General features: G+C 33.5%; 2 protein-coding genes across 3 annotated transcripts; one reads left to right on the top strand and one right to left on the bottom strand.

Annotated features, from left to right (window-relative positions):
• The first annotated feature begins 1,981 nt into the window (after positions 1–1,981).
• LOC116115100 (RNA polymerase sigma factor sigE, chloroplastic/mitochondrial) lies at positions 1,982–5,721 on the top strand. 2 transcript variants are annotated; one of them, XM_031401246.1, is made up of 6 exons: positions 1,982–2,138; positions 2,723–3,446; positions 3,524–3,670; positions 4,147–4,383; positions 4,511–4,774; positions 5,151–5,721. In XM_031401246.1, the coding sequence occupies exons 2-6, from the start codon at positions 2,760–2,762 to the stop codon at positions 5,346–5,348; spliced, it is 1,533 nt and encodes a 510-aa protein (XP_031257106.1). In that variant the 5' UTR covers positions 1,982–2,138; positions 2,723–2,759; the 3' UTR covers positions 5,349–5,721. The 2 variants fall into 2 exon arrangements, with proteins under 2 accessions (XP_031257106.1, XP_031257107.1); XM_031401247.1 differs by having other exon boundaries at positions 1,983–2,138; positions 2,750–3,446.
• A 15,418-nt stretch (positions 5,722–21,139) lies between these two features.
• Positions 21,140–22,700, bottom strand: LOC116115098 (transcription factor TRY). Its single transcript, XM_031401245.1, has 3 exons — positions 22,562–22,700; positions 22,342–22,429; positions 21,140–21,481 (listed from the first exon to the last, which is right to left on the bottom strand). Exons 1-3 carry the CDS (start codon positions 22,620–22,622, stop codon positions 21,358–21,360), a joined length of 273 nt encoding a protein of 90 aa, XP_031257105.1. The 5' UTR covers positions 22,623–22,700; the 3' UTR covers positions 21,140–21,357.
• Between the last annotated feature and the right edge of the window lie 2,585 nt (positions 22,701–25,285).

Raw genomic sequence — 25,285 nt, 5'->3', positions numbered from 1 at the left:
ATTTGTTTTCAAGAAACTTTATTGATTTTTTTGGATTGTTGTATAGGTATCAGGGTTGACAATAAATCAATAATACACGTGGGACCGGGTATCCAAACAAATCCGGCCCTGTCGAGTGAGGAATTCATGGCCAGCTCTAACTGCCAAGAGCAGAGTTGGAGCCTTGGAGGCAGGGGTATAGCCAAAATATACTCATTGGGTCAGTTGACCCGTTCAAATTTTGAAATTATTAAAAGCAGCGTATATTTTATAGTAATTAACAATTTTATTTTTACTAAAATTTATATTGATCCTATTAAAATTATTTATATTTTATTAACATCACTAAAATATTTTTATTTTTTATTGATTTTAGAATTCAAAAGTATCCATTTTTTTCATGTTTTCTCTCTTTCTCAATTCCTCTCATATTTTCTCATATTTTCTTCTTCATTTAGTTAGATTAATTAAGAAAAACTACTCATTTGGAGGTCAAAAGATAAAATGAAGCTCATTTTTTGTTATTTTAATTTAAAATATCTTCTTCTATTTTTCTTAGTTGATGAAAGATTATGAGCTATGTTGCCTTAGGTTGTTTTAATCATTTTATGTATGTAATTGACATAATTGAATGTTGAATGAGCTAGGTTTAGTTAATTTTGGGTAATATATTTGATTTTTGTTGAGTTTAATAAATATGTTTGAAATTGGAAGATGAAATTCCTAGATTTTGATTACGAAATCGAACAAGAGATCAATTGTTAAAAAATTATCTTATTGCATATATTGAAAGAGATATTTGATGACATTGTCAATAAATCAATTATGCAACGTTTTCAAAATATGAAAAATCATCGAGAACAATTATAGAATTGATAGTGTATAACTTTTAAAATTAAATATTTATATTATAATTTTTTATACTTATTATTCTGATATATATTTTATTGTAAATTTATCAACTTAGATCTTTTAATCTTATTGTCTTGAAATCCAGGCTACACCCTAGTTGGAGGAATTTCATCTCATGATATTAGGTTTCTTTATTTTATATATATAGCATTTCTCTTCATTTATACACTATAATTGGATAAAAATAGTTATCAATATATTAATTAATTGTTAATACATATGTCGTGGGTGGTTTATTAAGCTCAAATATTTATAGTTTGTAAAAAAGAATAAAATTGAGTTTACGATTGTGAGTTTTTTTTTTTCTATATTGCAACGACGCGTAGATAGTCCAATATACTTTAATGAGTATTATAATTAATCTAATCTTTTTTCTTTTATATTAAAATAAAACATATTACAGTTTTTAGGAAGGGACGTATTCGAGGGTTGGAGCAAGAGCGAGGCAGGAGTGGGTTTTGCCTGCTTCATGCAGGGATCACCGGCGCCCAAAATCCAGAGATGAGGCGAGGCAGAGGTTATTTGAGTTTAGTGGGGGCGCGACCGGGCAATACGGAGCTGTAGGTGATCAATTTTTCTTCGTTATAAATGTTGGTTTAACTTGACCCAAGCTAAACAGATCCAATTGGCTCACTTATAGTTCAATCAAGCCCATTAAGCTTTATCAATCATAAACAGCTTTATTGTTTTTATTTTTTAATTTTTTCCTCTTTCTTAAAAAAAATATTATTGATTATTAAATATCAAATAATTTCAGTATTTGTGGTAGTATTTAACATTTAAGTGACTAATATATTTTTCATTTTCTTTTTCAAACTTTTATTTATATTCCAAATAATGAAATGGCTGAAATTAAGCAACGTAAGACATCCGTGACCACCACAAAGTAGGTCCCACAACCAATTGGTAATATCCGTGGACCAATAGAAATCAACCACGTGTGGCAGACACATCCGTAAGAAACCACAAAATATCTTCTCTTCCACTGTAAAGTCACCACGTCATCTCAACACTTCCATATCATTTTCTTCCAAGACTTACTTGTACACTTTCTCCACCCTCGATTCAGCTAACCATATTTTCCTGTCCGTCGATTTTCCAACTGATATAATTTGTGGTTACGGTTTTTTACGTAAACAAAACACATGATTCTTGCAATAAAACTCAGAAACTTTCACAGTTTAGATTCTCTACAGATTTGCTATCGGAATCCTGAGTCCAGTTCCTTAGAATCTGCGCGTTTTTAGGTACGTTGGTGTCTCTTTGAATTGATCATTGTGTTAATGCTTGTTGCAGGAGCTTGTTCTTCCATGAAAAACACTATAAATTTTAGCTGATTTTGAGTGTTTTCGTTGTTCATTAAATAGTATTTTGCATGATCAAACTTTAGTTTTGCATGGAAGCTAATGAAGATTACCGTGTAACTTTGATCAGTACCGTTACTGTGCGAAGCATCTGTTTGATTTTGAGCCAAATCGCTTTTTAATGGAGATAAACCAATTGGCAGATTATTGATTAATGAATGAAATGTTTGAATTTTAATGGAAGATGATGAAGATTGGGTTTGTAAAGGTTGTAGTGCCCAAATTTTGACATAGTTGAATAGTGTTTTGACATAGTATATATATATATTGGGTTTGTAAAGGTTGTAGTGCCCAAATTTTGACATAGTATATATATATATATATATTGAAAGCATGATTTAGTAGCTCTAATATTATTAAATTTCTTCTATTCTGCTATATATGAGTTACTGCCTCAAAAAAAAAGTTTGCTCCTAATTTAGATTTAAATCGATTGTGTTATTGATCAGCCTTATAATCTTGTGCAGTTTGAGATTGCTTTCATTTTTTATCAGAAAAATTGGTATGGGAGTTGTGACTGTCTCTAGTTCAGCTGCAAGGACTCCAGTTGGATTAAGCACCAAGTTTCAAACTCACCATTCAACATTAAAGAGACCATTGATTGTAGCATTCAAAGGGGATAAAACAGACAATACAGCTTTAGTAGCACCGCATGAGCTGATTCCATTGCCGATAGAAGCGCCTAAGCAGCAACGGAAGAGACTAGGAAAAGGCAGCAAATCTTTGAAGAGGGTGAAAGCAGTCTTCACTGATGAGGCCTCTCCATGTACATCGGAAGTGGATTACAATGAAGCGGCTGCTAAACTTGAAAACATATACAAGCTTAGTCCTGCAATTAGAACTTCAGATGTTGAAGATAATGATGGTGTAATGAGGAGAGGAAGGCGGAGGAGAAAGAGAGCTAGCGAAGCTGATACTAGTAAACCGGTAGTTAGGAACATGACTAAGAGGCCGAAAAGATTGAATCTTGATAAAAGAATTGAACTGAGGAAGAACAAGATAGATGAAGTGGTGGAAAAAAGACAAAAAACAAAGGATGTTAAGGCTGAAAATGAGAAGATTGAGATACTTGTAAGGGATTATTCATCTTCAACTGATTTGGTTAGCTTGGATTGGAAAAAAATGAAGATACCTCCAGTTCTTTCGTCTACAGAGCATACTTGGTTGTTCAAGTTGATGCAGCCTATGAAGGTGAGCCTCCTCTTTTCAAAAAGCAATATGTCTCCTGTATGCTCTTCTGCTGATAAGTTTATTTTGTTATATTTCAGGCACTCATTCAAGTAAAGGAGCATTTACAGAAAGACATAGGGAGAGAACCAACTGACGCTGAATTAGCTGAGGCAACAAGTATGACTGTGGTTCAAGTAAGAAGATGCTTGGAGGTTGGTCGAGCTGCACGAAACAAGCTCATTAGAGTAAGTATTTTTTGCATATTCCATTTCAGACTATGCATAATAGAATAGCAAAAAGGGACTTGTGCTGTGCATAGTCTGCTATAATATGTTCTCTGTATTTGCCTTTGCTAAATGCTTATTAATTACAACTAATGCTAGTCAATTTCATATTTAATTTCCAAGAGTTTTAGATAAACTTAACATATAACAGCAACAAGAAATTCTTCTGATTCAATGAGTTCGAAGAAGGGTCCATGTCTCATCTTTCACTGCACTATACAATCTATGAGAAATCTGGTTTATTATTTTGTAAAGAAAGCAAATGAAAGGTGGACATCATAATAGTTATTATGGAAAATTGGTGTCTGTAAAGTACGGTTCTTTCAATTTTTTTTTTTTTTTTTTCAGTCTTTTGGTCAATAGGCAGTTGCTATTTGGCTTTTGCATAGAAACTTTTAATAGGAAACATGGGCAAATAATGCTTATTAATGTTGCAGCACAATCTCCGACTCGTTTTATTTGTTATCAACAAATATTTTCAAGACTTTGCAAATGGCCCCAAATTTCAAGACCTCTGTCAGGCTGGTGTGAAGGGACTTATTACAGCAATTGATCGCTTTGAACCGAAAAGGAGATCCCGGCTATCAACATATGGTCTGTTTTGGATTAGGCATGCTATCATACGTTCGATGACAGTTTCAAGCTTTACACGCGTTCCGTTTGGCCTTGAATCAGTATGCATTCTTCCTAATAAATATTGGTTTTTCTTGTTTTCATTAAAAAAAGAAAGAAAAAAGCATTCATGATGGTTGATCCTAGTGGACAGGGACTTGTTCTCACTTATGCACTTTAATTATGCAGGTCAGAGTGGAAATCCAGAGAGCAAAACTTGAATTGTTGTTTGAGCTTCAGAGATTGCCAACAGAGGAAGAGATAATTAAAAAGGTCGGTATCTCCCCTGAGAGGTACCGTGAAGTAATGAAGGCCTCAAAACCTGTTCTTTCTCTCCATTCTAGGCATGCAGTCACACAAGAAGAGTTCATTAATGCGATTACTGATGTTGATGGTGTTGAAACCGACAAACCGAGGCAACCAGCTCTTCTCAGGCTTGCACTTGATGATGTGGTAACCATTCATCCTAATTAGTTAGCCTTACATTTCTTCCGTCATTCATTGATTGCCAGTCAGAATAAATTAAGATTACTAAACAACTAGAAGAAGAAACTTTAGAAATCATCTATGATATAACTGAGTGAACTGTAAGATCATATTAAGACGCAATCCTTATGCACAAACCATACAATTGGCTAGGCTCTTATTTAATTATAGGTCTTCAATAACAGAGTGCTCGCTTTGCAGTCTGCCTCTTTTTCTTTCTTTTTCTTGCACTGGAAGCAATATATAAAAACATAGTTTGATTGATTAGTAAATGTACTGTGTGATAAACTATGAACTATTGCTCATTGACAACTTATATCCCTTTTTTGGATCTCCTTTCCAGCTTGATTCTCTAAAGCCTAAGGAGAGCTTGGTGATTAGACAGAGATATGGACTAGACGGGAAAGGCGATAGAACACTGGGAGAAATTGCGGGGAACTTAAATATTTCAAGAGAAATGGTGCGCAAGCATGAGGTTAAGGCTCTCATGAAGCTCAAGCATCCTACTCGGGTTGATTATCTTCGCCAGTACGTAGTATGAAATGATGAATCAACAACATTATGCGTCTCTATAATACGATTTTCTCCCTCTTTGTTGTTCCAATATTACTGTGTAAGTGATGTATACCAATGATCTATACCATAGCCATTTAACTACATGAACATAAAATTCTCATACCATGTAATATATGTTTAAAAAATCAATATTTCAAATCACCATACGTATACTTTGAGATGTAATATTTTCTTCCCGAAGGAGTAAAATACTTTGAGATGTAGTATTTTCAGATCACCATGTAACAATGTTAGATTGTTAGTGATATTTCAAGAAATAGTATGGGATTTGATGAACTTACCCATTAGTTTTACGGGGTTCTGAGCTCAGACGTGAGGTTTATTGTAAGAAAAAGTTATACCTTTTGGGCCGTTTGGATGAGGGTATGTAAGATAACAGAGGTAATCTTCATTTATTTTGTAAAATTCTTGTGTTTGGTTTGCAAGTAATAAAATATTACAGTAATCTTTTATTACAAATCATGTTTACTGTTGGTAATGTGGGGGGTAATCTTATTACTTTATTAGGAGGTGTTATTAAAACATTACCGGGGTAATTTGATTTTTCTACCTATTTTGCCTTTAATTAAAAACCATTTTAGACACAATTGCCCTCAAATGTCTACCAAATAACAATTACCCAGCCGCTTTACATTTGAGAAATTAGTTAAAACACGCCAGTCACAAAAAAGTTTAAAAGTTAATAAAATACCCTCAACCACCCACGACTACTGCGAGTGGCCAATTTCAGTCGCCATAATGGTGCATGACCGACGGGATTTGGTCGATCGTGCGTTGGTAAGGCCTTTTCTGGCCATGGATCACAGATCTGGTCAGACGACCAGATCTGTGGCTGTTTTTATGCCTTGGATTTGTGATCCATGGCCATTTTTGGCTTCATTGACGCACGACCAGCCATATAAGGCCAGTCGTGCGCCATTCCATCGACTGTCAGTAGCACCGACGGTGGTGGCTGGTTGCCGACAATGGCTTGGGGTGGGTAGGGGAAATTTTGCTACAAATTAAAGTTTTATATGGTTGTGGTGTTTTAGCAAAATTTCAAATGTAGGGGGTTAAAAGAAATGATTCAAAAAAAAAAATTACTATTATATTAATATTTAAAAAGGAAGGTATTTTAATAATCTATATAACATACTCATTTATTTATCCTCCTAACTAAACATATTATTCACTAATTTATTCGAACCAACTAAATACATTTTCTAAATATTTCCAATAATCTTCAAGGTATAATAAAATATTATATGATCCAAACGTCTTCTTTAAACTATGGCTGGTTATTATGCATTTGAACATCCACTTAAGCATTTTTCTTTTTTAGAAAGCACTTAGAAAGAAACTACCGCCCACTAGGCTATTACAAGAACATAACAGATAACACAAGACGGCCCAGAAAACAACTATCACCACCAGCAGCCTGAACCGGAAATAAATACTTTTTCATCCCTATAGTTTCGGGTATTTAAGGACAATCTATTCAAATACTGTTCTTTTGGTCCATCTCGTTTCAAATACTACTTTTTTAGTCCTTTGACTTAGCAAAAGGTCAGTTGACTATTATTAACTTTTAAATTTGTATTGAAATGACAAAGATACCCCTTTTAGAAAAAAAAAATGAAAATTTGCTTACATAAATCACACTAAATTAAATAAACACATTACCCACTACAACTTCAAATTAAAAAAAAAAAAAAAACACATTATACACTACAAATTGAACATATATATTTGATTTTGAATTTTCAATGTGTAGTATATTTACTTTACTTATTTTAATTTGTAATGTATAATGTGTTTTTTTAATTTTAATTTGTAACGTATAAATGTAATTTTGGTAATTAGTATATTTACATATAATTTTGTATTTGCTCTCTATAAAAAGTATAAACCAGTAACTAGGGCTGTGCAAAAAATATCAATATCCGATATCCGATCCTAATCCACTCCACTCACTCCGAAAAAATTGGATATCCGAAAATTCGGATTTGATGCGGATCGTAATTTAAAAAATCCGAATATTCAGATTGGATACGAATTGGATTGTTAAAAAATCAATATCCGATCCGTCGGATTTTACTAAACTACGTCGTTTTGAGTTTTAAAATAACCCTAACAATCTAGCACAATTAAGTCACTCTCTCACTTCTGTCTCTCTCCTCGCTCGAACACGCACAACCTCTCACTCTCTCAGACCAGATCTCATCTCAGTCTCTCACTTAGTCTCTCTCGCTCAAACACGCACAGCCTCTCACTCTCTCAGACCAGACTCATCTCAGTCTCTCATTCTGTCTCTCTCGCTCAACTCTCTGACTCTCGTCGTTCTCTCGCGCCGAACACGCACAGACACAGACACACATCATTCAGCCACTCAAACTCTCTCAGACTCAGATCTCAGCCTCTCTCGCTCAACTGTCGGTCTCTCTCGCTCAAACATGCACAACGACACAGACACAGACACACAGTCACTCAAAACTCTCTCAGACTCAGATCTCAGTCTCTCTCCTCAACTCTTTCGGTCTCTCACTCTCTCAACTCTCTCGGTCTCTCACTCTCTCTCGCTCGAACACTCTCAGATCTCAGTCTCTCTCGCTCAACTCTCTCAGATCTCAGTCTCTCTGACGATTGAGCCCCAAATCGATTGTTGTCACAGCCTAGTACGACTGCCGCCACACCGTATAGCCTGGTGCGATTTGGTAGTGCTTATTTCTTTATTATTATTGGTGATGGTTTGTTAATGGTACAATTGATGGGTGTTTTTTTTTTGATGTTGATTTGAGTTTGATGTTAATGCACCGTAATATGGTGCCTTCTCTCTTTGTCCCGTTACAAACCTTCTATTGTTAATTAGTATTGATTTGCGTTTCGAACCTTTACAGGTTGATGGAGGCTGGGTTTGTTCAAACTGTCCGATTGGGTTTGGTTTTATGTGTGTTTCCAAAGATTGTTGGTGGCTGGATTTGATTCAACTTAGTGACTGGTTTGATTTTGTGTTTGATTTGTGTTTCTAACGGCTGCTGTGGTTAATTTGGGTTTGATTGTGTAATCTGAACACTACAGTGATGATATTGTCAATGCATAGCGATGATGATGAGGGCAATGCAATGTAATTTATTCCTTATGCAATTAATTTTGTTGTTAATCTTAAAAGTTGTTTATTGAAATAGTTTATTTTTTTGTTTTGTTTTGTACATGAGGATGATGACGAGTAGAATTGACAATGAAGATAGCATTCATTTAGCTGTGACAGTGTTTGGACAATATAGGTTAAATGTTTTGTGTTTCTGTTATTTTTTTTTTAGATACTTTTATCATGTAAGGGAATTATAATTTCAATTTTATTGCTAGATTATTTGATTTTAATAAGAAAATTTTAAAATTCGGATCAATTTCGGATATCCGATCAGAATATGGGATATTCGTAAAATCGATATCCACATATTTAGATCGGATTCGGATCATTATATAGCCTGATCCGAAAATTCGGATGGTCAGGAAAAGCCCTATTCGGATCGGATATCCGGATTTGCACCCTACCAGTAACCGTTGGGATTCTAGTTTCCAATGGTTACGTTTTGTATTTGCTACTCTATATGAACCAGTAAGCAATGACATAAAACGGAAACACAACCCTATTCTCCCATTAGCAAATACCAACTTCTCACACAACACTTGACAATCTACATAGCACATATCCTCACATCGATACACCACCAAGAAAAAGAGGCACAGCCACTATATAGAGAAGCAATCAACGTCTTCACAAACTAGGCAACAGAAAGCCGTATGTACAAGGGTTGCTAAAATTATTTTCTTGTTGATCTAGAATATGTAAACATAATAACGCACATTTGAGAACATCATAGAAAACTTCAGAAGACAAAATAAATAAACATTCCTATTATAACAACAGTAGATAAACGAAGCCAATAATTCTGCAGGTTTTATGCCCTTGTGCATGGCACTACAAGTCATATATGCATGTCATAATCTGATATCATGATATGCATATATCTATACACTACATGTATACAGTATACACAACATAACCATATAAATTTAAAATATTGTAATGAATATTAGCCATTTTTCATTTTTAAACAAAAATATACCTGACAAGTTAATGGCATAAGGTTCTGATTCACTGGTTGTTCTGGCTACACGGTGGTGGAGGTGTTGATGAAGATTGATTGCATTGTGTTGTTGAACCAAGTACAAAAGCTGCTCCCCTTCCACTTGTAGCTGTTCTTCCAATTGTAACACTTCTTGTTGCCTAACACCAAACCCCTCTTCCTCTACACGTACTTTCATTTGATATTGATGAAGAAACACCTCTTGGAAATGTCTGAAGATACCAACAAAAAAGGTTGGAATTTAAAGACCATTAAACTCAAAAGAGAGAACTTATCACTAATAAATAGAAAACATAATAAATCAATAATATACCTACACCTTCCTTGGCCTCCCACCTCTTGGAGTTGCACCAATAGTTTTATGCACAGAGGGTACAAAAGGCATAACCTGATTGGAAGACATTTTATGATAGGTCCCAATCGAAGCTATAAGACTATTGTTTAGTGAAGATAGTATTCTACTTAGGGTGAGAATAAACCACAAGAATTTTAATTGGAATTAGCTTGTCTTATTTATGACTATAAAAGAGTTTAAATACAAAAGGAAATTAACAACTATTCCTAATTCTTAGATCACATCTCTAAGAAATAGGACACTAATAAGTAATGACAACAAAGCAGCCAAAATTATTCAAAAGTAAATAATAACTACTTGACCTATTCTTAAGCAAGCAAACTTGTGGAATCTTCCATGCATGACAGCTCTTGGTCAAAATACTTTGGGTTCTTCATGGGCACTCTTTGGGATCTTCTTGGCTTATCAATACCCCCTCCTTTTGCTGGAACCTTGTCCTCAAGGTTCATATTTAAGAACTTGTCTTTCATTTCTTGTTTGTTTTCCCACGTAGCATCATCTACTGGAAGGCTTTTCCATTTGATCAAGCTTTCTTCGACAATTTTGGACCCTTTCTTGACCCAACGGGTGTCTAATATTGCCTCCCGTTCCATAATCAAATCACCATCTTCAGCAATTGGAGGTAACTCAGTACCAACAGCAATTGTGTCACCCAATTTCTTCTTCAGAATGGACACGTGAAAGACCGAGTGAATGTGAGAACCTTCTGGCAGCTTGAGCTTGTAGGCCACCTTTCCAATTTTTTCTTTAATCTGATATGGCCCATAGAACCTGCTTGCAAGCTTTTGATAGGCTCTTTTAAACACAGATTGCTGGCGGTAGGGATGAAGCTTCCCCCACTTAATAGTTAATGTCCTGGCGTTTGGAATCTACTTGCTGCTTCATTTGATTGTTTGTGGCATGTAAATTTTCCTTAAGTTGTCGTAGCAAGGCATCTCGAGAAGCTAGGCTTTGGTTGACATCATTTACTGGATAATAACCTTCATGGTAATGTGGAATTTTTGGTGGGGGCCTTCCGTATAGAGCTTGGAAGGGAGTCATTCCTGTAGATGCATGATAGGCAGTATTGTACCAAAACTCAGCCCATGGAATGAAAGAATGCCACTTCCGGGGAAGTTGGTGTTAGTAATTAACCGGATTCATGCAGCGGAAAACCATAATATTTAAAACGAATCGATCAATTACATGAACCAAGATCCGAGTACAGATTATAACGTTTTCATGCATAAACTGAAACGTAAAATAAAACTGTATAAAAACAAATCCATAGAAGGATTTAGTTCATACCGACGTTTGGAGGCTCCTCCGAATATCTCTGACTTCGGACACGAATACTGTTCACCGGCTACTGTTCACCGAACTGTTCATTGGATACTGTTCACCAACACTGTTCACGTGATTCTTCGCTAATCGATCCAATGTAGGATCGCACTCACGGAAGTCCACACGAAGATAATCCGCAGAACCCTTGATTATTGCTAGAACAATCAAGAGCTTCAAGAATCAACAAAGAAGAACAAGAAAAATTTTAGTCTTCACTCAAGAGTGTAACGTGAGAGAGAGAGAGAGATAGGGTGGCTAGGGTTTTTTATTATTGAATAATCCTTCATTTGTTTTAATTTTAAGTTGCACTTATATAGTGCAACAATTAAAACCCTATTCCACTTAGGAATAGACATGGGCTTCAACCCTATTTCACCCTTGCAACCAAACATCCCCTTTATGATATTTTAATTAATTAATTATTATTATAATTAAAATCAATTAATATATAATAATATATTAACATTTAATTAATAATAATAATTCATTTAAATATATACATAGATATATTTAAATATAATCTCACTAATTTAATGTTAATATTAAAATTAAATACAGGCAACAACTTCAGCAAATTTAATTGCACTGTGAGATTACCAAAATACTCTTTCTTCCTGAAAGACGAAAATACCCTTCTCACAAATTGATTCTTAAATTATCTTCTAAGTGTGTGACCCATAGGCTCCTCATCATATCGGTAGTGTGTAGTATCGCGATTAACACAAATTAATCGTCTCACTACACACAGACCAAGATTAGCCCCTAGTAAGACATCATGGCCACCTGATAGATTCAGATTCAGCGAAATCGCAACCTGTCAACGGTATAGTTATCGTGCAATCCAATCCTTTCATCATCCGTTATCTCATCGAAACTGAGATACTGAAATAGTGTCAACCTCAGATATCCTCGATGTGTTTGTATTCAGTTAATAGACCAATGACCGGAATAATAAATTGGATTGAGCATCAACTCAATCCCACTGTGGCCACAGATTTAGTGTCCTTGCCATTTACTGAATTACCCAGTAGGATAACTTCTCCCGTACCTAGGAGTGATGAATCCTTTGTCGATCTACTATAGTCTTGATACACTTCTCAATGTAGTCAATCACTACCTTATTGATAGCTCTTAATAGAACTACGTTGGGTTAGTGTCAAACTATACCAATTGGTGCACAAGGTGCTTCGGTGATCTCAAGTCTAAGGATCACATGCACTACCATCAGTTAGAGACATTGGGATTACCATCCATATGGAATCCTCTGGTGGGTCTGTTCAGTGAACTTGCCTCTAGCAAGCACTCATGCGTTGCACCAGGTTATCGACAAATAACCTTGACAAGTGAGATATTAATAAAATATTTAAAGATGTATCTAACTTTTATAGTTAAATATTATAACTTTTGTTGTAATTACACTTTTATGTTTCGACCCCTTAAAATAATGCATCAAAATACAGATTTTTTATATTTATCATTTTTTTCCTAACTTCAATATTTTGATATAACCTATCTATGGATAGTCTAGATGGTTAGAACGAATTGAGGATAGTGTGAATACTGAATAGGCACACGATCTCAAGTTCGATTTTCCATCTGAGCATCCGCAATTTAAGTGGGGGACCATGACAGTGGGTTTTAAGCTAGCCCTTATACACTCACACACACACACACACACACACACACACACACACACACACATATATATGCACATGGTTTGAAGTTCGATTTTTCATCTGAACATCTGCAATTTAATGGGGGGCCATGGCGGTGGATTGTAAGCTAACCCTTACAAATAAATAAATAAATATATATATATATATATAATTGAAACACAAAACAATTGACAGTAGTCTAATTTAACAAACAAATTTTAGAAATGATATTTATTTTATAAAATATATAAAAAGATATATAAATTTTCTTCATTCTGTTCTTTGTACAATTAAATAATGATATAAAATTCATTATATAATTTATTAAATGTATATGTGGGATTTTTTTTGTAAAAACTAAAAATTTAATTTGCTATTGACAGTAGTCTAATTTAACAAACAAATTTTAGAAATGATATTTATTTTATAAAATATATAAAAAGATATATAATTTTTCTTCATTTTGTTATTTGTACAATTAAATAATGATATAAAATTCATTATATAATTTATTATATGTATATGTGGGATTTTTTTGTAAAAACTAAAAATTTAATTTGCTATATATGATAAATTTAAAAATTAATTTCATATTTATATTTGATAATTTTTCAAAGTCAAGGAGGGTCAACTGACCCCCCTCCCTCCGTCCTTGGCCTACAATATGAATCAACCTTTTTAAATTTTTTAACAATGTTGATGACTATTATTACTATTATTTTTTAGGTTTTGAATATTATCTAATCTATGGTGTGATAAAAGAAAATTTTGAAGTAGCTTTTTTGTTAAGTATTTTATAACTGAAAAATTAGATTGAGAGGGAAAAATTATGGATGTTGTTTGGTTGTTTCTGTGGTAGGTTTATTGATTGATGGGAACATGTAATAATGCACCATAGTAAATCGGATTCACACCTTATCATAAATAATAATATGTAGCGTAAATTAACATAAAAATTGTACGGGAAGGCAAGGACATACAGAGATGAAATTGTTGGAGTGGGAAATTTTTGAGGCATTCATAGGACACGGCAATTTTTTTTTTAGTTCTCTCCTAGGTGTAAAAATTAATACTCTAAACTAATTTTAAGTATCTTCGTATTTAAATATTTTTCCTATTGCAAGTCAATTATATAGTGTATGTACAATTAAAACTCTAAAATATTAATATCTTTCTTATTTTAAATATCTTTCCTGCTTAAGTCAATTATATAATATATATAATTAAAAACAGAATTCTATTTTTAAGTATATTTCATATTTAAAATATTTTTCCTCTTTCAAGTCAAGTATGTATTTACGGAATGAAAACCTAATTCCTCCATTTTGCATCCTTCTACTCACCCTTCATCTTCTTTCGCGCTTTTTTTTTTTTTTTTTTTTTTTTTTTTTTTTTTTTTTTTCTATTTCAGCGTTATTGTCATCTTTCTTCTTATAACGAACAATCATGACACCTAATTGTAAAGAATGACGGCACATGGATCCACCCACAAGCCCAAGAAATTATGTAAGTAATTTTAAACTATACTTTTTTTTTTTTTTTTTTTTTTTTTTTTTTTTTTTTTTTTTTTTTCTGTGTTTCATAGGAGAAAATGAAAGTAATTCACTCACAAACGATAAAGGAGGGTATTGATATGACTGGACATGAAATTCTAGAGAAAGTTTTGGGGGTAAAACAAAATAAAAGCTCAAAATTAGAGGCTCTTTTACATGTTGAAAAATCGAATTTGAACAACGAAATGGTCAATTGAAGGAGCAAATACAAGATCGGTGTGAGCAAATTAAAAATCAACAGGCAATAATCGATGCTTTACAAAAATCTCACAATAACCTCATGTCAAAGGTTGATGAATTGATAAGCCAACAACGAGTGGATGAGATGGTTCTATTTCCCCTTAAGGTAAAATTATATCTTAATTAATAGGTCTAAATAAATTTTTTAATTTTCTTCTTCATATACTTTTTGATATAATGAAAGCCTTTCTAGTAATTAATGTAATATTATTTAGAGGTTATTGTTATTTTTTTTCCTTCTCTATATATATATTCTTATGACATTTTTTTTTGTTTGCAGAATGAAAAAACTATCAAGAAGAGAGTATCAACACATGGGTACTTTCACATTTTTATTAATAAAATAGCCGTAGTATACTATCTTTAGCTTTTATATGTTAAACGTAAATTAAGGGCATTAAAATTTTAATGTTGTTGACTTTATATATTTTAATAAATTTTTTCTTGATATAATTTCATTTTAAGCTGAAAAGTGATATATAGATTCATAGTTTTATTTATGATAATAGATGTACGTTCCATCATGGAAAAAAAAAAAGACAATTATTTATAATTTTATTTATTAAATATGAAATGTATATATAAAATTGTTAAATCAAATTGTTAAAAAATAACCTTTGCCACTCTTTTAAATTATTGACAAGATACTTTTGTTACTTTTAATATTAACAAAAAAATTATATAAGGTCTCAAAATTTAATGACTTAAATTTTTGTCATTACACTTTTCACGTTTTTGACAAAAATATTTTTGTCGCTATTAACAAAATTTGATAAATATATTTTATTAGGATTTTAATTTCCGCATAAATCATTTTTTCACTTGCATATTCTTTTCATGAAAAAGATTCGTCAGACTTTATAAGTATAGACATGAATATTTTTATCATTATTGAGATTAAAAAAAAATATTTGTCACGTCTATATTATTTTGACAATAAAAAATTTGTCAAGTAAAAATATTTGTATAAAAAATTATTTGTCATGCTATTAAATTTTACAAAATTATTTCCGTCACTATACAATTTTTGACAAATAATATTGTCATATAAATAAACATATGACAAAATAAATGTTGTCATAATAAAGTCAATGACAAATAAATTTTTGTCACTATTCAAATTATGAGCAAATAATTTAGTCATTATTCACAATTTTGACAAAATCAATTTTGTCATAATATATGATTTTCTCACCATAAAGTTTATCATTTGGTCTTTCAATATAAATCAATTTTGACAAAATATTACTTGTAGTGATAAAAAATGTCTTCTATTGTTACAAATAATTTATCACAATAAACTAGTTTAAAGTGACAAATTATTATTGTCACAATAAATAATTAGGCTATAGTGACCAAATACTCTTACGTCACTATATACTTAAGAGTATAAGCTTAATGTGACCAACATAGTGACTAATACAATTCTTCACATTAGCAAAATTGTCACAATTTTGATATTTATAGTGACAAATTATTTTGTTGTGAGAAGCCTAAATTCTTGTAGTGCATCTTGAAAGAACTCATCTCCCAAGTTGCAACTTGGAGCTCTGATACCACTTGTTAGGAGATCGCACAGCGGAACATATGCATTCGAGATTAATAACATAAGAATCAATCATACTACACAAAGAGATACGATATTTATATGGTTTGTCATAACCCGCATACATCCACAGATGAGAGAAATACACTATAATTTCATGAACATAATATACAAGAGTACACAACACCGTAAACCCGGTATATAAACAAAGCGGAAACATGCTAGTTTCTAATCACGCTCAACCCAATACCTAGAGTGGAAACAATCTTAGTTTCTAAGACACTCTCCTCATGGTGTTTAATAACCCTTACATCAAATACCCTATGTTCTTACATTATCTCATAACATTGAATTGGTTCTCACCCCTATATTTATAAGTAGGATTAGGGGTAGATCCATCCCCTTTGAGGGTAAGCCTCATATTTTTTTAAAAATTATTAATATATAGGCTACAAAAAAGTGTTATTAATATATATACCTAGGCCTACCCTCAGATTTTTTTGAAAATGAGAACTACTATATATAAAAAAAAAAAAATTGGTATTGTTGAACCGGTCGTCACAGTCACAAAATTAAATCTAATTACCGTAGTTAGCAATAAGCAGGAATCCACAGGGAGCAAGACTAACAACCTAATGTATTTTGAGTAGTGGAAATGAAATTAGCAATTGATTAATGAAACTAAATAAACTAAATGCAAATAATAAAAGAGTGAAATTAAAACTAATAAAGACTTTATAATAAAAATGTTACCGTTACGGTTTTGGTTCGACACGAGACCGACTCACATAATTCTTCTCCACCCTCTACGATCCCCTAAACCTACAAGGCAAGGTAAATCAACGAAATGGCCTCCCGGCACTCTAGGTATAATCTATCCTGTCTCACCTGATCACTCAAATTCGATTGGTTAAAGACTATCATTAAATGTCGATAAACGCTACAAGATAATACCACTAGTTGGTACGCGATTAACAAATACAATTTGTCAACACGTAACTTCCAATCAACCAACTTCATAATAAACGCAACAACAATAGAAATGAAATTAAATCCGAACACAACTCAATTACAATCGATGCGAAGTAATAAAAAGCAATATTCATCATTTAATTATTTCAAACCAACGTTTATCATTTAGCGAGTTCTATGAAAACATTAAATTAAAATGGACAACAATATTCATCACAGATTATGCTCAAACCATATTAAAGTATCGAAATCAAACATGAAACGAAAACAAATATAATCCGAAGCACAATACTACCAAATATCTTATAATCGGGTTCATCCAACTAGTCGAGAGCTGATGAGCAGAGTCGTGGAGTCAATCTCGATCTCGCCTACACCGTAACAAACAACTGGGAACTCAGCCGCTCATGGTGGTGATGACGGAGACTGAAACGGTGGAAACGAAGTTGATCATGGCGAAAAGGAGGTAATCGACAACGATATGATGCGAAAAAGGGGCAGAAAAGACCAACGGACAGCCCGGAATACGAACAGCCGCACTTGCCAAAAAACGTTAATTTTTCGGTGGGTCTTCCGAAAAATGGTGGCAGAAATGGGATCCGAAGGTACCGATGGAAGGCTCTGGTGATGGGGAGTTCAAATCAGGTCCTAGGGAGCTAAAGCTTGGGATGTGTAGATCCGGCTGTGGGGAAGGGAGATCAAGTCCTGGGGAGCCGAAACGTTTGTCGAAAAACAGTGAAATCTAGCCTGGAAGGCGAAAGTTCGCGGCATTTTCGTGATTTACGGTGGCGGTTTACGGTGGTTTTGGTGGTTGATGATGGAGGCTGAAACGGTGAGATGGATCGTCACCGGAGGTCGTCGGAAAAGAAGCTGAGGAGTCTCCAGAAAAGATAGATGAACAGCTTCCACGATCTGCGGCTTTTCGTTTTATTTTATAGAACAAAATACAAAATATCACTTTGGTCCCTACATAATTGAAAAGTGACAAAATCAACCCTTATAAATATGACAGTTTACCCCCTAAACAACATAAATGGGACAAAATCACCCCTAATCCATAAACCACACCTAATATCAACTCATATCCTTTCCAAAATCATTCCAAACACGTTAAATTCATAAGAAAAATATTAGGAAGCGATTTTCGTGAATAAATTCATAAATTCTTTAATTGTCTCAATATACTTCAATTTAATCACACATGGGGTATTTTTATCATCAAAATAGAGTCACTTTCATGACTCTAACAGTTATTAATATATATATTCCAAACCCACATCATTTTAAAATTTTAAAACTTTCTTCACTCTTCTTCTCCACGGCTCCATTTGTTTTTTATGATTTTTATCCTAAAATTCTTTACTCTCTCATCCTCTTTTTCCTCTCATGTTGTTCATTAATTTTTGAAGACTAAATGTTGAAGCTTTCATTACTCAGGTGCCACAATAGTTAGTGTTTCTGTTTATCAGTTTTAGGTATGCGTATTGCTTATTTCAATTTAGTTTTTTTAGGGTTGAATCATGTTTTTTTCTTTTTGGAGGTTTATTATTCTAATTTGAGGGAAAAAGACATAGATATTGTAAGTTTATTTTGTGTTTTGTGTCTAAGAATGTCCTATTTTCCCAAATTAAAACCTTAACTATATTTTAAAAAGCGTTATTCTTCGCTCTTCACATCACTTTCCTACATTTCAAACGTCATCGTTCAGCTGCTCAAAATTACTAAAGAATTTGAGTTATTATTTATGTTTATCACAAGAAAATTCCTCTTTTTCTATTAATTCATATTAAAAAACGCAACATTGACTTGATTTAAGTTTTGGTTGACATTTATTCAAATTTTGATTCTCATAGATTTATTCAAGTAGGAAAGTATTATGTTATTGCATTCTTTTCTTTCAAGTTCTTGATATATATATTTTTCTTGCTGTTAAAATAATGGGTCCGCCATTGGGTAGGATAAGGATTTTAATTCCAATAGGATTCATATTTCAATTCCTAATACGACTCCTAAATTCTATTCCTCTACAATTGTATTATTTATTAAATAGTTTTCCTAAGATATACAGTTTACATAGGAACAAATAGGAAAGTGAGCCACATATCCCAACAAAAGAACACTCCAAACAGAGATGGAGGGAGAACCACTCCAACAGGAAGATTGGAAGGGGTAAGAATCAACATGTTTGGCAGCAAGATTGGCTGCAAGTTTGGCTTGAAAAACCATAAAGTGAAGATCATGCTTTGAAGTTCACTATCAAAAAAGATTCAAGGAGTGTTGAAGTTTGAATCCTTTTGGTAGAAGAGGAAAACACGATGAGAAGACATGGCCAAAGAATTTTGGGTTAGATAAAACTGAATTGCAATTTATTTTAAATTGAATTTGAATTTCTCTTATTGCTGTTATCAGTAAGTGTGTTATTTAGTTTATTCCTTTAAAATTATAAAAGGGAAATGTATTATGTATGATTAAGAAAAAGAATAGATAATTTTTTTCTTCCTCTACCAAAGTTACAACAGTTTCATCATCCCAATCCTTATTCTTTTCATAGCCTCTAAGAGAAAATATCTTTCTCTATAGCTTTGCTTGCTTCCCAATACATATTTCTAAGCTTTAACCCAAGAAAGCTCTGCGAAGTTGACATAATGTGCCGCACGATGCTATAGGTGAGTTTGGCCAATGCTCTTTAGAGCTGAATGAGACCCTTCTGTCTATCACTCAGAAAGTGATGGGGTTATCATTATCATCACCTAAGATCCACGCAATAATTCAAGAAGCCAGCCCCAAACTACGTGAATTCTCAACCTCACAAATGGAAACTGCAACTGGGAACAGATTGTTTGGATCCAAGGTTACTGTTGATATTAGAACACCTCGGTAAGGACCTTTGAGATGAGTACCATTCAAGCCAATAATTCCCTTACAACCCTTGAGAAATCCATTCCTTTGAGCAGGGAAACTCATGAAGAATCTGTTAAATCTTGGGGTATTATCATTTGAGGAAGTGATTGTATGAACCATTGTGATTGCTCGAGGATTAGTAGTTTTATCTTCAACAATGAGTTCGTCTATAAGGGGCGATGCACGCATGAGTCCCGTTCTTTTGAGTGATATAGAAAACATTATTTTCTTGTATGAATGATATAGAAAATCATAACAAATACATTAATTGTAATGAAAGAGGTGGGGCAATATTAAAATAGTATTGATTTTGTTAGACGTAGCCCGGATTTGGATGAACTAGGATAAATCGCCCGTGTTTTTTTCTCTTTACTAGTTCTGTATTTGTGTGTGATTAGTTTTAGTTTGATTCTAAATGCTCTCTAGTTCTTTCAGTTAGATGATTGATGGGAATTAGTAGTCAAAACTTTTTATTTGAAGATCAGATATTTAAGGCAGGGAGGGGCTAAGGCAAGCATCAGTGAGTACACGAAATCCCTTCCTCTAGAAAGAGGTCCCCTTCCCTGTAGTAGCTCTTCTGTTATGAGAGAAACGGGCTAGAACCTCTATATGCCAATTTCATAAGTAACGGAAACCACTATTTAGTTTGCTACTGTGATACCAGCTTAGAGCATCACCAACAATTCCCCTCTTTATCTACCACCCACTTTTAACAGCTCAGCCGCTACCATCATCAACATTGTTGTGATTGTTGGTGATGGTAGCGGAAGAGCCGAATAAAGTGGCCTAACTCACACTGCGAGTTCTTCCAGGCTCACCGTAGAGGGATTTGGTTTGATGAGATGAGATGAGATAGAATTATATATGCTTTATTGGTTATCCTTTCTCTTGCTTTACAACCATCCTATTTTCTCTTCCTTTTAGTAGCATTAACATGCGAGATTAGCTTGATTGAATTCACACTTGGAAAACATCCATTTAGTAACATTAACCTGCGAGATAATAGCTAGATTGAATTGTTGTTTGAGCTACAGGAATTACCAACAGAAGATTCCAAGTAAATGCCTCTCTGAAACACTTTGAAGATTCCAATGTGTACTTACATGAATATATAATAAAATTGAATCATAAATTGAACAAGAGACCACTGATCAATGGAAGCTGGTGTATTGCTCAGGAAAATATGCTAACTAATTAAAAAGACTCCTAATTAATTAGGAGCCTTAAAATTTTTTTACAAAGGTTAAACCAAATAATTAAGAAAATATTTTTAGGCATTAACAATCCTTCACCAAAGATTTATGAATTCCTTTTCTTACTCTGTCTTCTTCTCTCAGCAAACCCTTCACAGTTTTTCATTATCCAAAACCTCTCTATCTCTTCTGCTTTGCGTCCTGGTATTCGTCCAGCTATCAAATCCCACCTGAAAAAGTATTCATATTTTTTATTTTTTTACTTAATTTTTGACATCATTTAATAAAACTTAATTTCATTTAAATAAATCTAATACTAATGCTACTTATGTTTCTTCAATTTTGATATACCAAATTTGATTAATATGCAAATACCAGTCCTTGTGTAGAGTTATTAATTTCATGTGTCTTATACTGTGACACTGAAAATTGATATGGACAATCCATTACTGCATTAATTTCAAGCCACACTTGAGTCTTAACCCAGAGAACTGCCATTAAATGTTCTTGTTCAAAGTACAGACTACAGATATATGAGGCTAGCAATGCAGTAGATTCAAAGACAATCAAGAAAAGTAATACCAAAGTTTTAAAGTGAAATAATAATTTAAATGAGATAGAATCTTTGTAGATAGCAGACATGAGTGATTTCATTTCAGAGTAAATCACAAGGAACCATCAGCTTGGGGGGTCTACCACCAAATATGGAAACTACAGTCTAAAGTTTCTGGTGGCCACTAGCCAGAGTCTTATTGTTATTATTGTAATTGAATGAAACATGTGATCAGTTATAGACAACACAACTTAAATTAAGCCTTATTGGTATTCATTTACAAATTGGGGTCTATCACCTATTAATCAAAGAAAAAAATCAATGCATTATATGATTAAGACCCAGAAAGTACATGGCTCTTCTGCGTGTTTTAAATACAGTTTAATCTAATTCTATATATCTGATACAATAAAGCAAAAGGATCACAAACACAGCACAGAGATGAAGAAGAAGATCATGAACGAAGATATATACATATATAATGGGAATGGGGTCTAATGATTAATATGTAATTAAGTTTAATGGTTAATTTGCCACCTATCTCCAACGAGTCTACGCATTCTGTAGATGAGATCTTCTTCTTGTTCAGTCACGTTAATGAATTCCCATTCAATACTACTAACCTCTGCCAAACAGAGAAAATTTAAAGCTATTATAAACATAACAAACCCAAGGAGACAAACAACAAAAAGCTGATCGAACCCATATTCTAAAAGAACAAATTTGACAACTATAAAACCTTCTCTTTCTTTCTTACCTTCAGACTCAAAGACTGATGTTTTGGCCTGCTTCCGTCGACGTTTGCTCGTAGTTTCCATCGAAAGAAATCTAGTGAAAGTGCTTTGGAAAAGGAGTAGTGAGATATAAAAAGTCCGTGTTTTAAATTGTAGCCCCAAAATAAGAGTACTGTATATGTTGATAGAATAGATCGCAACACATACCTGATACAACTAGCCAAATTGGGCATTTTGGTAAGTTCATCTTTTTTGTCATAACTTGGTAATTTAAATCCACATTTTTTTTTTCTTCAACTTGACCTGTCCTCGTCCAAGTACTAACCAACTCCATTATGTATTTCTTGTTTTGCAAGTACAGAGAAATATTTAGCTTCACACAGAACATTCTTGTCCTTTCTGTAGCTTTCATTTCAAGTGTATGCTCGATGGAACCCCGGTTGCTTTATAAGCTGGCCGTGGTCCCTGTTGTAACTTTTTGCAAGCGCGAAGCAGCCAAGAAAATTCCTGGAAAACACTTGTCAATAATGGAACAAAACGGCAAGCTTCAAGAAATGTGACGCCATGACCTTTCAAGATCTAGATATATCATATATCCCTTATAAATGCAAGATTCTCACTTCAATTACCAAAAGGGTCAGCTTGGAGCTTGCACTGTGGACCTTTCAATATTTCATTGGGGTGTTTTCTGGTGTTTTACTATTCAAATATGATCATTATAATAGAGAAAACTAAATCGGGTTAATACATTATCTTTAGACTTAGGCTTATTATATAAAATTAAACAAAACACAGAGCAGTTGTTTTATAATACAAATCTGGAAGTACTTCAACAACTGACATTCTTGTTGCAAAATTGAGATGCTTGGTGTTCGTGGGGGAGTGCTCTACCCCATTTTTATCTTTAGTTTTGAATAAGAGGACAAAAATCTCCTTGTTTTATCTTCTGTAACTTTGAAAATAAACCTTCTGTATAGAGATGATAATGGGTCTGATATTTTCTGTTTCCTGACTTGTTCTGTCTTTAAAAGGTCGGGCTTTACCCAGTGTTTATGGGTTTGGGCTTGGGTCTGGGCCTGATTTTAAAGCTTGACCTCCGATATGGGTTGGGCTTGGGTATATCTTCCTACCCTATAATTTTAGTATTAATTTTACTAAATTACCCTTATATTATATATTTAATTACAAGATTATCCTACATATATATACCCATTGTTCCCAAACCCTAATCTCATCCCATTTGGTAAGTGTTCAAAAATAAATTAATATTCAAAAACTGTTTGTAGAATTAAAAATTAAAAAAAAATTGAAATTTATTAATATTTAAAAATTCAGATTATAAAAATGGACGGGCTTGGGCCGGGCCTGAGGTTACAAAAAACTCGTCTAGTCGGGCTTTGGCTTTACTTGTCATATCTGTGACGGGCCTGAGCCGGGCTTGGGCTTTTGTCATGAGGTCTGGCTTGGGCCTGGGCCAAGGGGTACCCGATCCCGGCCTTGATACGTTTACAAGTCCTAAAACACTTGTAAACATGAGTGAACAAGGAATTACAAGTCCTAAAACACTTGCTAATTCAGTTGAATTGAAGAATTTCACTCCAAAACCTAAAACATTTGGTTTGTGGAATGTGGAAAGCAATGAAGGCTATTTGGCCCAAGTAAGTTCCAAGGAGGGGGAGAGTCCAAACATTTCGGTCCAAGCCACTCCAAGCACAAGCACAACAAGGGGAGCTCAAGTCCACAAAGAAAGAAGTCCAAGTGTTGAAAAAGTTCAATTTGGCCCAAGTTTCATTCCAAAGGGGAAGATCCACATGATCCCTCATTGGATCCATTGACATGATTCTCAAGGCCCAAATTTTACATGATTATCAAGGCCCAAATTTTTACACCCTTAGTAGACTTAATTAAGATCATTGATTAGTTTTGATCTAATGGAAGTAAGCTTAGATAACTAATGGGGTGGTTAAAGACATAGATCCTAGAATTAGGGAATTATGTCTCTTTTGCATTAAATAGGCATGACCTTGCTTTTTGGTAATATTTAACTAAGTTTATTTCATTTTCTTGTATTTGTTAATTACTTGTTTATCCTTGTATTTTGCCTATATAAGGGCAACTATTCTATTGTAACATTTAGTCTTGAAATATATCAAAATTGGTTTATCCATTTGAGAGAACTTTTGTGTTCTTTGATTGTGCATTCTTTATCCAAGTCTTGGCAAGGGGATTTGGTAGTGAATCAATTTAAGTTGGTGGAGTAATCCTTTAGGCTTGAAGTGTTTCTACTTGTCTTGGTCCGGATTTGCAAGTAAGTGTGATTTTGTTTATGTTTTTAGTTTGGCCGAATTTCTACTTGGTTTTGGGGTATGTTTTGTGTAAATAATTGATCTACCATACGCAACGGAAAACAAAAATTCAATCGGTAAATCAATTACCTTTCTTTGCCTAGATCCTAGTATAGATTATACCGTTTACATGTTTATAAACAAAATCTGTATAAAATAAATCCATTCAAGAATTAGAATACTTACGTATGTTTGGAGGCTCCTTCGAATATCTCTGATTTCGGATAGGAACACTGTTCATAGTTACTATTCACGATTACTATTTATCGTCTACTGTTCACGTGATTTTTCGTCAATCGATCCAAAGTAGAATCGCACTCATAGAAATCCACACGAAGATAATCCGCAGAACCCTTGATTATTTTGCTAGAACAATCAAGGGTTTCAAGAATTAAGAAAGAG

Source organism: Pistacia vera, unplaced genomic scaffold (genome assembly GCF_008641045.1).
Source record: "Pistacia vera cultivar Batoury unplaced genomic scaffold, PisVer_v2 Contig730, whole genome shotgun sequence".
Taxonomy (NCBI): Eukaryota; Viridiplantae; Streptophyta; class Magnoliopsida; order Sapindales; family Anacardiaceae; genus Pistacia; species Pistacia vera.
The sequence above is the reverse complement of the archived record's forward strand: the minus strand, read 5'-3'. Positions and strand labels throughout refer to the sequence as shown.

Excerpts from the sequence above, each read along its gene's own strand:
- LOC116115100 (XM_031401246.1), top strand. The coding sequence starts at position 2,760 with ATGGGAGTTGTGACTGTCTCTAGTTCAGCTGCAAGGACTCCAGTTGGA. Across the intron at positions 3,671-4,146 it reads CACGAAACAAGCTCATTAGA|CACAATCTCCGACTCGTTTT; the intron begins GTAAGTATTTTT and ends TTAATGTTGCAG. Across the intron at positions 4,775-5,150 it reads GGCTTGCACTTGATGATGTG|CTTGATTCTCTAAAGCCTAA; the intron begins GTAACCATTCAT and ends TCTCCTTTCCAG.
- LOC116115098 (XM_031401245.1), bottom strand. The coding sequence starts at position 22,622 with ATGGAAACTACGAGCAAACGTCGACGGAAGCAGGCCAAAACATCAGTC. Across the intron at positions 22,430-22,561 it reads ATCAGTCTTTGAGTCTGAAG|AGGTTAGTAGTATTGAATGG; the intron begins GTAAGAAAGAAA and ends TCTGTTTGGCAG. Across the intron at positions 21,482-22,341 it reads CGTAGACTCGTTGGAGATAG|GTGGGATTTGATAGCTGGAC; the intron begins GTGGCAAATTAA and ends ATACTTTTTCAG.